At 46.5% G+C, this 12,734-nt stretch overlaps 1 protein-coding gene across 1 annotated transcript in view; it reads right to left on the reverse strand.

Annotated features, from left to right (window-relative positions):
• The window catches only part of CUNH12orf75 (chromosome unknown C12orf75 homolog), a 34,225-nt gene extending 22,210 nt beyond the window's left edge, over positions 1 to 12,015 (reverse strand). Inside the window, exon 1 of the mRNA XM_051206221.1 lies at positions 11,954 to 12,015. Within this exon, the coding sequence (XP_051062178.1) occupies positions 11,954 to 11,999 (46 nt within the window). The 5' untranslated portion in view covers positions 12,000 to 12,015. The remainder of the gene's footprint in view (positions 1 to 11,953) is intronic.
• Positions 12,016 to 12,734: the final 719 nt, after the last annotated feature.

A 12,734-nucleotide genomic window follows, 5' to 3' on the forward strand; every position in this document is an offset into this window, starting at 1 on the left:
ATGCTGACCACAGGGTAAGGCTACCCCAATGTCAAACCTGCTGCCAGAACCCAGCCCAAACTGTGGACAAGCAGGACGAAGGAGAGTTGATGGCCCCACTTTGCCTAAACAAATTAAGGTTAGTCCCTCCCATGTTCTTTCTCCAGAGGAAAGCATCTCGTCTTCTGGGCCTGGCAGATGAAGGCAGATGCTGTCCAGGTGCCTCTGCCCCCAATACCATGGAGTCCACAGGAGCCTGGGATGACTGTCTGGGTAATGGGCTAGACTCTGCTATTTTAATTGAACACATAAGCCATTTGGGTTATACTTCCTGCTATAATTTATCCTTTGCAGATCTCTCATGGCAATGACAACTAGGCTAACTATAGCTTTGTTAGCTTGGTAGCAGCAGGCAACTAGGTTCTCTCCCAAGGGGGCAGCCACCTTGTTAGCTCACTTCACGTGTAAAAATTATGTCTTGCATTTTCAAGAGCTACTAAGCCTCCTGTTGAAAAAAGGCGGATAGGTATAGCTTGTTAACAGGTTTCATATTAAAAGGTAATCAGATCACTAAAGGAGCATGCTTTGGCAATGACTGTTCTCAGTAATAACTGTTTGTGTGTCTAGTAAATGACCAAATGGAAAGAAAAGGGGTTAAAGTCTATGCAAGCTTTGAAGGCCTAAGAAAATATTTTAAAATCTGTAAGTGTCTGGGGGGGTTATGAAAGATTAACTTCTGAAGGTCTCAGAAAATTATTTAAGATATATAAATGCAAGTTGTAAAGGCAGAAGTGATTGGAGATATGTGAAGATAGAAATGTTTCATATTTCTTTCCCTTTCTATGCTATTGTTACACTAAGATTTCAAAAATTCAGAGTTTTAACATCGACCAATGGAGTTCTGATAAGCTGGTAAAGTCTGACTACTTACTGTTTAGTCACAAGCTCAAGATTTTAAACTCTTTGGTTGTCTTCTAAGTATAGACTTAAGGTGCCTCTCATTGGACTAAAGACATTTCTGTCCAATCCATACCTGGCTCTCCAGACAGAAGAAATATGTTCATGCCTTTTAACCCAAATCTATAGCTTTTGCTAGATCTCAAAGCTGTGAGACTACTCCACCTGTTTTATAAACACCTGTCACTTGCTTTTTCTACAATGTGGGTTTTTAGCACAAATTGGTAATGCTAATATACCTAAAACTTTTGTGTCTTTTTTATAAACTAAAAACTCATGTAAGCTTCAGAGAATCTAGTAGTGATAAGACTTGGACCCGCCCCCTAAATTCCCCCACCTGTCTATTCCTGAGGATAGGGTTTTTTTCTCCTGGTCCTTGGACTCCTCCCTTCCCCCAAGGACAAGGACAGTGGACCTGAAAGTTCCAAATGTAAGATTTCCCTTCACATTCTTAAATTTTAATTCCTGTCCCTAGTCTATATCTGTCGAAGCAGATTTCCACTTGACTGACAGACACCATCCAGGAATCAGCTGCTGATTAACAACCTGCTCCAAACGACTGTGAGCTCTAGAGTTGCTAAAAACTGATGTGGACCAGTCCAGTCAATGTGATCGCTCTCCATCTATAAAGCAAACCAGCTGCTCCTGGGCAGCAAACCAGATGCTTCTGATGAATGCCCACTGCCTGAATTCCCTCCTTCCTGGGCCTTGACAACAACATCCTAATTTCAGCAGGAAGTAGTTACAGAAGGAAGTATATCACCCCTTGTTCCCCAACAGGCTGGAATGATTGATCAAAAGGAAACTCCCTGACAAAATAGTTATCTATAGTGTCTATTGGCATACCGGAAAAGGTACGTGTTAAAATCAGATAGACCCAGATCTATCAACAGGCAGATTCGTTAGCTGTTACAGTTCTACAATATGATAGGTCATTCAACCTGATCTATGTAAAATAAAGAGGTTACTGAATAGCTTTAAGAGAAAATTGTTCCTATATAAACCACTCAGGAATCATTAGAAATAATTTAGCTGTACAAAAATAAAATAAAAAGCCATTGCAAAAAAGGGGACCTGAGATGAAGTAAATAACTGGTCCATATTCGCATTCCCAGGTCCTTTCGGGTAGTAACTCTGGAGTCAGCCAGCTCAGGGCCTTTGGCCCTACTGCTTCTGCTAATTGCTGTTGCCTCTTGCATCGCTGATGTCTTAACTAAGTGATAATTCCTGCCTGGGTACCATTAAGCTGACGATTATTAGATCCCAATGGAAGCAGGTACCCTTCACAGAGTCAAGGATTTGACTCAGAATATAAGTCAAGGAAGGAAATGGGAGAGAGCCAAAGTTATACTTTAAGTTTTAATTACTATGCTTAAGAGACCCAGGAAACAAAAATGCCTCTGATCTGCAAGTCCATCCATTGCCCAAGGACAGATAGTTCCTGAAATGCTTTTTTTATGGGAGAAACAGGCTACGTGTTTTCACTCCCCCAAACCAGTTTGCTTGGCCCACCTTTACCACAAGAGCTTGATCACGTGTGGGTGAGGGTTTACAGGCAGTAAATATATCAGGGTGTACTCTTGTCCCTGATTGGATGTAGGCAGGACATACATAGGCAGGAAATATGTCAGGATGTGTGCTTGCCCGTGCGTGAACTTGAGGGGAAACCATGACTCAGGGCCATTTCCTGGGAACCCAGGTGTAGACGTGGCCAGAGCCCATCTGCTTGGCCAGTATTTAACTAAAGCTTGCTTCAAATTTGGCTTTAAATGGAGGTAGTGATCTTATTCTTAACTGGTGGGATTAACACCAGTATCACCGAATTAATTAGCTCATTAATTACTTCACTTTCTTAGACAGTAACTCGTGGGAAAAGTCATATTTGGAGGGACTACATTAACTGCGACATGCCTCACATTCCAGGAACACAAACAAAATGCTATTCCTAGAGAACCACAGGTCAGCCAGATCTAAGACATCACGTTAGCCTGGTGGCTGGAAGAAACACGCGTATCATCTTAGTTCCAACAGACAGATGCCCCTCTGAGGTTCCTCCATACAGAGTGACTGTGAAGAAGAATGAGTCAGGCTACCCAGAATGTTCTTAGTATTGTTCAAATTCACACACTTGTTAATATGAGAGGTTCCTCACACTAACCAAGAGAATACTCATCTTCCCTCCACTCCACTATGAAGCACTGGGCAGCAAAACCAGACCACATGCATGCCAGGCAGAAACACTGCCACTGAGCCACACCCAGCCCAAGAGGTCTACCACAGAGCCACACCCAGCCCAAGAGGTCTACCACAGAGCCACACCCAGCCCAGGAGGTCTACCACGGAGCCACACCCCAGCCCCTTATCTGTTCTAAGAGAATAGCATACATTTATTTTCACATTAGAAAGACTCTAGTACAGCCTCACAAACCTCAGAACTAAATACCTTTGGTACTTCTGGGAAATGATAAAGACATTCAGAACGTCTAACTCTGTTTTCTACAAGAAAAACCCTGCTGAGAACCGTGTAATCTACAGAAAAATAAACCTTCTCTATAATATCAACTTTTTTTTTCCACTCTGGTCCCTCTGACCAGCAATGGTTCTAAATCTAGATCACATTTTCAATTTGGCCAAAGGAAATAAAACAACAGCTCTTGTTAGTTCAAAACAATGACTTTTGGTTTGTTCCTTTTTTTTTTTTTTTAAGAAGCTGACAAAAAACAACACAGATTCATAAGCTATATTTCTTCCAATGATGAAGAGAACATTTCAGGTCAATGTGTCCTAGAAATAGACAATTATGTCAATGAGTATAGATGCTCTCACAGAAAAACTCCTTGTCTGTAAACTATACTTCTTAAACACTTTAAATTGGTAGGAAGAAAGGAAGGAAGGAAGGAAGGAAGGAAGGAAGGAAGGAAGGAAGGAAGGAAGGAGGGAGGTAAAGGCAGGGCTGGGGGGATAGTTTAATGGATAAGAACACTTGCTGCAGACCCATGTGGACCTGAGTTCAAATCCCCAGCACTGGGAAGTAGAGACAGGTGGATCCTGGGAGCTTGATGAACAGCTAGTCTAACCCAGATGGCAAGCTTCACATTCTGTGAGAGACCCACTCAGATAAAGTAGAGATCGAGAGCAGGATATTTGCTGTCTTCCTCAAGCGGCTGGGCATCACACACACACACACACACACACACACACACACACACACACACACACACACACACACACACACACAGGCAGCCAGAAAAGTTAAAAACAGTGACGTTTATCTGCTGTAACAGAACTGTCCATGGCCATCTTCAGAAAGCCCCTCACGGTGGGACTGACTAACTCTGACATGGCCACAGTGTCAGCTCTGAGGAGAGAAAATAGATGGCATGGTAACCAAGTCCCTCTTCATTCCTGCCATGTCTGATATGTTTATATCCAAGAGCATGCAGCCCTCCCAACCCTCTACCTTGGACTCAGTGTGTAGCAACTCCCTGTTGCCCAAACAACTTTGCTCCATTGCTCATCTCCCTTCTCCCCTGCTCGTCTCCCTCCTCCTCCATCCACACCTGCATCCCTCCACCCCCTGGCCTTGGCCCAGGCACTCTCGGCCCTTCAAAGGCTCCATCAGCATCTCTGAGTCGTGACAAGTGCGTTCGGCACAGTCAGTGGGGGAGGCAGGGTTTTCAACAGTGTATGAACGTTAGCAAAGGTCTGGCTATTACTTCCCAGTATTAGAGGTGAGCTAATTATAGCACAGACAGCTCAAACAGGTTGGCCAAGGTCATCAGCCGAAAGCAGCAAAAGCAGGGCTCCTTTGGGCTCTAAAATCCACACTGGAACTGCTGAGGAGGCCTCAGTGCTTCTTCATCCCCACACCATCCCAACCAAAGACAAGGGAACCATGGAAGCCAGCTTCTCAGTGCCCAAACATGGCCCAATACCTCTTCTGTCTCCAGGACACAGCAGGACACTACAGATGCCCTCTAGCAAAAGTTGGGACTCAGCAGTAAACTCCTGCCTAGCATTCAGGAAACCCTAGGTTTGACTTATGGACCCCTACACCCTTAGAAAGGCAAGAGACAAAGGCTTCCCTTCCTTCCTTCCTTCCGTAGTCTATTTGTTCACTTTTACACCTTTTTCACCCACCAGGCCCCCACCCCTGGCAAGCAGGCCTTCCTGACAGCTCATGGTTTCAGCTCATTTTCCCAATTACTTCATCAGTCACAGTGCACTCACACAATTTAGAACTTCATTTTCCATCTTCTTTGTTTCCCAAACATATGCATTCATTCAAATAAATAGTTTTAGGAAGCTAAAAATTTCCATTAAAAGTGTTGAGGTTGAGGAGTTTGGACAGATTGGCTGCCCACGGGTAAGGAGATCCATGTAAAAGCCAGGCACAAAAACACATCCCTGTAATCCCAGTATTTGTGGGGAAGCAGAGGCAGGTTCTTGGAAGCCAGCCTACTTCAAACCTGAGCCCCAGGTTCAGAAGAGACTGTCTTAAAAAGTAAAGTGTAAGCAGGGTAACACCTTTTATCCCAGTTCTAGGGAGGCAGAGGCAGGTGGCTCTCTGTGAGTTTGAGGCCAGCCTCGTCTACAAAGCAAGTTCTAGGACATCCAGGGCTATACAGAGAAGTCCTGTCGTAGGGAGGAGAGGGTGGAGTAAGGTGTAAATCAATAGAGGAAGATTCCTAACATCTGATCACCATACATGTACACACACACACACACACACACACACACACACACACACACCTGATTGACTGATTGAAATACAATTATTTAAGTTTAGTGATTGCTCTAGAAGCCAAGGACACTGCTATGAATAAAATATAAGGGGCTCTCAGGAGGATGTCCCATGTGGGAGGAAAAAACATGAGACAAGAAATAACAACAGCAGCTCTCCAGCAAAATGTGCTTCAGAGAGAAAACAGCAGCTGTTTACCAGGCAGAAAGACAGGCCGATGGCCTTGCTAGCATTGGAGGCAGGAGGAGAAAGTAAGGTAAGATACAAAGGATCACTTTGATGACATCATCAAAGTCTTCTATCATCTCCCACCAGGCATGGGCTAAAGCTAAACATCAGCACCTTTGCTTCAACACTATCAAAGCATCCGCTGTCGCCAATCAGGACTGGACCTTTGTGATTACATTAAGAGAAGACAATTACTTAGCTAATTGAGGACAATGAGACAGCTAATCTAAATAATTGGACCCCAAAGCATAATATTAACCCCAGGTACACTGATAAAACAAGGTAATTGCTAAGCTCCTCCCCTCCTGATTACTTTTATGTAAAAATCAGAAACATTGTGACAATAAACCACCCACAAAATTACAGCCAGATGGTTTCTCATTGCCGATTTCTGGTAAAAAAAAAAAAATTACAACCAATTGGCTCAAACATAATATGCCAAATGCTTCTAAAATAACTACCCAGTAGTTAAACTATTAGTCTGCACTGAACTGGGACATTGCAGATATCTGGGAATGCTGGGACTTTTTTTCATGTGCAGGTGTGTGTACATGAATATGTACATGTGTTTGCATGTTTGTATGTGTATGGGGACACATGCATGTGGAAGCCTATGGTTGATAGTGTTTTCCTCAACCTCTCTCCACCTTATTCAGTGAGGCTAGCCAGCCTGCCTGTAACCCCAGCTCTGGGAGACGCAGTTTTCCTGTAACCCTAGATTGGGGGCCAGCTTGCCTGTAACCCCAGTACTATGAGAGGTTGTATATAGAGACAGAAGGCTTACTGGGGTTTCCAGGCCAAAATAGTGAGGCCCAGATCCAATGAGAAACTTTGACTTAAACAATGAAGTGGAGAATGACAGGAAAGACCGGAGAAGGGCTGGCTGGAGTCACAGGTGTCTGGGCTGCCACACCCGCCCAGCACTTATGTGGGCTCCAGTTCTCATGCCCCATGGCAAATGCTCTAACCCCCGGGCTATCTCCCCAGGTTCCCACTGCAACTTTTAAGGGAACTTACATGAAAAGGGATTTTCTGGTTCACATTCCAAAGACTCGATAGTGTACACCTCCATGACTTGTTTATGTGGGTGAACGCCCTCCTGAGCACAGGCAGACATGTGCATGTAGAGAGAGGTCAGATGCCAACCTCAGGTGGTTTTCCTCTAGACTCCTCCATCTTTATTCACGGAATCTCTCACTGGCCACAGAGATCCTGCTGTTCCTCTTCCCCCCAGCGCGGGAATTATACACACCAGCGCTCTTTAGCTTTCTTTACATGGGTTCTGGGGATCAAACTCAGGTTCTGGGGATTGCGTTTTACCAGTTGAACCAAATCCCCAGACCTCTGTGTGAAATTTTTTCTTTTTATTTCATTTGGAGACAAGATCTCAATCCTGGGCTAGCCTAGAACTTACTATGTAGCCCAGGCTAGCCTCAAAATCACCGAGATCCATTTGCCTCAGCCTCTGAGCTTGGTCCTCTCCATGATTTTTTTTTAAAAAAAGAGACTGAGTAACCCCTGAACTTCAGTCTTTGCCCCTGAGGGAAGAACTGGAGAAGGAGTCCCAGCGGCCTGGGCAGGGGCATCCCCAAGCTCCCCATTGGAATAAATATCCAAATCTTCCATCCAGACCACTTCATGTAGTGGTTTTTCTAGAGAAATGTGCTAAAACATCACAAAATGGAAAACACAAGCAGCCGCCTTCTATAGCTCTGATTTGGGGAAAAATCAAATTCCTTCGGGGAGAAAGTGCTCCTACCAAAACATTAAAATGAGCTGTGCCTGAGAGTGATGGAAAAATTCTGGAACTCAGCAAGTGGAGACTAAGGCAGAAGGATCAAGGGTTCCAAAATGAAATAGACAGAGATGGACTGGAGATGGCGCGGTGGTACAGGGCTGGCCCAACATGTGCAAATGGACAAGGTCCCGAGTTGGATAAACAGCACTAAAATCAAAAACATGGAAAGAAGAAAAAAAGGCAAAAAAAAAAAAAAAAAAAAAAAAAACCTTAAAATGGAAAGCTCTTCCAGACTCAAGAGTCTCTCATCTGCATCCACAGTCCAGCTCCTCCTCCAGGAAGTCCTCTCTGGCCAGTCATGTCACCTGGATGCTCTCGGTGCATCCTACCGTAACCACACAGCAAACGCCCCAGGTCTCCGTGTCTAGCCCCTGGACAGCTGGAAAGGCCAGCCCCATTCTCCAGTCCTGTCTTGTGGCTGCCCCACCCGGGCCCTGAAGTCTGTGGGTAAGCTCAAGGTCAGGGGCACATGGGAACTGAACAGCCGAGAGGCAGCAATGTTCTCCCTTCTCCACAACACCGCATCCTCAGCCGCTCCACTAATGTGGCATACAGGACCACGTGTGCTCCAGCCCACAGCTGCACAGCAAGCTGTCAAGTCAGCCAGGTTCACTAGGCCTCAGCCAAGAAAGGCAATGGTCCAGAAAGGTGGGGGAAAAAAAGAGAAATAATTATCTGGATTTGCCCGACTATGTAGGAAATAAAATGGGCTTTTTTTTTTTTTTTTTTTTTTTTTTTTTTTGAGGCTAGCCCAGTCTACATAGCAAGTTCCAAGCTCCAAGTAAGCCACAAATACATGGTCAGACTGTCTCAAAAAATAAAAATTAAAATAAGAGTTTATAATGGTGACTTCAAGCCTGTTGAGACAAAGCAGACTTGTCATTTTCTTGTAGAAAACTATTACAGAAGCCATCTTCTTTTCAACATGCTAATAACTTTTTACTGGCAATATGGTAATGTCATTTCACATAGTGTTCCCCTTCACTATCTGATTTGGAGTTTCACACTGGCCCTAGGAAACAGGGTACATCCAATTATCCCCCACCATGTAAAACACCCCCCCCTACAAGATAAAGGAACCAGAGCTCAGAAAAAAAAAAATGAAATGCCCACAGCAATAGAGCAGAAATACAGCCAGGAACAGCATCAAAGCCAAGAGTGAGCCTCAGCTCCCAGTTCAAGGTCCCCAGGGAGCCTTCCCCTCTCTTCACCTGTTTAATTGCTTAACTTGTTTCGGTGTGACTACTGGAAAGTATGGAATATTGAAAGCAGAATGTCTGGGACATCTTAGAAGCCGTGCTCTAGAGTTCCAGGACAGCATCGGGTTTGCAGCCTGGTCATTAGCGGCTGTGACGGAAGTCACAGCCCACAGCTGGGACAGATCTATCTTCCGGTTAGGGTGTCCCTTTCCTGCCCCTCTAGTCCTCATCATTCCCTTTCAGAAACTAAAATTCCTACCAGCTGACAGACAGAAAATAGCAATGACCAAATCCCGAAGTCAGCCAGCCGAACACACAGGAGAACAACTTCTCAAAGCCAAGGGCTGAGCCTAGTCAGAGATGATGCGGGCTCGCCACTCCGGGTGCCTTTTCCTCCTGGTGCACAGCATACACGGCCGACCCTGCTCTCTCTGAATGTAACTTTCGTCAAAGAGCCAGCCAGGGAACACCATGCTCTTCCATGCTCCTCCTTCACAAACAAAAGTGATCGTTGAGGATGTACCCTCTCAGGTACATCCTTGAGAGATCTATTCCAGAAAAGAGATAAAAAGCCAATCGAATATTTGTAAAGAGAATCATCCCCTGCCCCCAAGAAATAGGAATCTCCCCCCCCCCTTAAGATGCAGTTATGGCTGGCCTAGAACTCCCCATACAGACCAGGCAGGTCATGAATGGGGAGTAAACCTCTTGCCTGTCTCCTGAGTGTAGGATTGCAAGCACAGATTACCAACACTGACATAAGAAACATGATTCATGGTTGGCATGGTTGCTTGTCCGTTTGTTTTAAGATAGTTTGAACTCACTATGAAGAGAGGAACCTTTGACCCTCCCTCCTGATTCACAGATCCACACCCACACCCAGTTTATTGGGCACTGGAGATGCCCAGGGCTACCAGTGTGCAAGGCAGGCACTCTATCGACTGAGCTACATCTCCAGCCCAAAACACAATTTCTAGACTGCTTGGCCAAGCTACCACTGAGAAGCAACTTGCACATTAACATTTCAGAACTAGGCAATCGTTGTTCCAATCTTTACTTAACAATGGTACTTCTCCCTCTACACCCAAAATTTGATAAGGCATCTGTTAACAAAAATGTAAACAGCACAGAGCAGTTGGGAGCATTTGTTGCTCTTGCAGAGGACCCAAGTTTGGTTCCCAGCACCCACAGAGTGGTTCACAATAGCTTGTAACTAAGGTTCCAGGAATATGGTGCCCTCTTGTGGTATTCTTGGGCACCTACAGGCTCATAGCTCACAGACACATGAATAAAAATAAAAGTAAATTCTTTTAAAAAATGTAAATGCACTAAACAAGCTCCACTTTTATGGGAATCTGATATAGATCCTTCTTCCATTGTTTTGTCTTATTTTAACATTCTCAACCTTTTTTTTTTTTTTTCTCAGCCTAGCGCATGTGCAATAGGTTTACATGAGACCACAGAACCTGGGACTTGGACACAAATTGTTGAGGCTTTGACACTTTCCTGACTTCCACCTTGCAAGGAAACATGCACTGTGTGCTTGAATCCCGGTCTTGTCTTCATTTGCATAGGATACTAACTAAGCTGAGTCACTGCTATATATGAATCCTAAAAGATTTGCTGTCTGCATAGCACAAAGACCGACCTTAATTCAAGGCAGTAAAGGTCACATGGGACAGATAAACATTCCCTGGGCCTAGACTTCCAGGTGTTTTAGGTGTAACTCTTGAAACAGTATTATTCCACAAGTATGACACTAACAGCCAAAAAAAGGACCAAATTTGGCCAATGCTCTGAACAGATCTCCACGGTGGTTCCCATCCTACAAACGTTAAAAGTTTAGCCTTTTGTACCTCTCTATGAGACAACTGCAAGTTAAAGGCCAGCCCAGGAAGCAGAGCCAGTTCAGGGCAAGCTGTGACAACTTAGTGAGACACTGTCTCAAAATAAAAAGCAGTACAGGGAATACAGTCCTGCCCAGCATGTGCAATATCAGACCCTGGTTTCAAACCTGAGTACTTCAATCAATCAAAAAGCAATAAACTACTAAGCCTCAAGGTCTTGGCTAAGGGAATTGACAGCCCGGAGGTTTCCAAAGTCGTTAATTAGCAGCAGGGTATCTGCATCAGCTGGGCAAACACTGCGGGATTAGAGAACCGTCTGCACTGGCTGGTTAGGGTGGACTGTGGCATGACTAAACTCAGCTAGAGAAGCTAGGGAATCCTGTCCAAAAGGACGCTAAAATACGTCAGCAGAGAACAACCCCAAACAAATCCAACATTGGCTAGTTTAATCAGAAGACCTGAATCTTACAGTAAGTCACTTGATACAAAGCCTGGCTTAGCCGGGGAAATCCAGAAGCCCTGCCATGCCAACCTATGAAATGAAGCAGTGCATAGACAAGTTTGTATATATTTTTAAGAAAAGAATATATCGAGAGAGAGAGGCCAATACCGAATGAAGCTCTAGCACGCGAATCTGAGCATCTAGCTACCGCAGCCCAGCCTGGTGGTTCTTAAGTAAGCAGACCCTCGCTGATGCATTTCTGGAGCCCTGCGGGCAGCAGCTCTCACCCAGGGGCACTCGGCCTCAGCCCCAGCCCCAGCAAAGTCCTGACTTGGTCAGCTGCACTTCTCCAGGTGCAGGGTCTGGGAGCCAAAGGGTCCCAGCCAAAGGGGGCGAGGCCTGGAGGGGCGCGGATGAAAGGGGAGGTGAGGGAACCGAGACCTGTCCGGGAAATTCTGGTGCCCAGAAGGGTGCAGAGTCCGGCTGCAGGACCCAGCTGAATTCGGGCGTGACCGCCCCCGCACGGGACACCGGCGCTCTCTCTCTCTCTCTCTCTCTCTCTCTCTCTCTCTCTCTCTCTCTCTCTCTCTCTCTCTCTCTCTCTCTCTCTCTTCTCTACCCCCCCTCTCTCCCTCCCTCGGTCTTTCCAGAAGCAAGGGAAACGCTTCCGTCTCGAAAATGGAGATGGGTGGTGGGAACTGCGCGCCCCCCGCTGCAGCCGCCTCTCCCGCGGGAGCCACGTCCCGCAGCCCGGCTTACCTCGGCCCGCACCCCCGCTGGTGGCAGTGGAGTTCCCGCAACCCATCACGCCGCCCGCCCGCCCGCCCGCGGGGAAGCCGCGCTCTGGACCTCACCACCGCCGCCGCAGGTCCTGGAGGCGGAGACCCAGACGGAGGCGTCGCCAGGGACCAGGGACAGCCCTAGCCCCGCCCCGAGCGGGGACCCCCACGGACCCACCCGTCACCGCAGCAACCGAGGTGTCCACCAATCCGCAGCCTCCGGCGCGCTCGTCAGCCGGGCATTGGTGGTGGTTCAGAGGGGGCGGGAGTTTAAAGTGGGGTTTGGGGTACCAGGCCGAGGCCGAGGGCGTGGTCCGCAGCAAGATGACCAAGCTTGAGATGCTCACCAGCCTCTTTGCCTTCCCCTCTCTTTACACTCGTCCCCCTCTCTGTCCCCAGGATGTGAGGAGGAGAGGAAGAGACAAGGAACATCTGTCTAGTAAGGCTAAGGTTGACAGACTAAAAGATGTTCAGATCTGAAGACCAAAGCCTCTCTTGCTTTAGGAGGCGGTGGAGACAGCTCTGTCCCCATAACCTTATCACCTAGAAAACCCAGTCATCCCCCAACCCCAGGTTGGTCAGACTTGTGCCCTCCTCCAAACCAGTGTCTTCAGATCTGCAGCTAGAGTCTCACCGGCTTTCAGATTTAAGACAGAGCTACACATGTCCGTTCAACCTAACCGTTTGGCACGTGTGACTGCTCTGCCCGCTCACAGCTGTGTGGCTTCAGGAGCAAGATGGGGACACAGAATCACGGATGT

Source organism: Phodopus roborovskii, unplaced genomic scaffold (genome assembly GCF_943737965.1).
Source record: "Phodopus roborovskii unplaced genomic scaffold, PHOROB, whole genome shotgun sequence".
Lineage (NCBI taxonomy): Eukaryota > Metazoa > Chordata > Mammalia > Rodentia > Cricetidae > Phodopus > Phodopus roborovskii.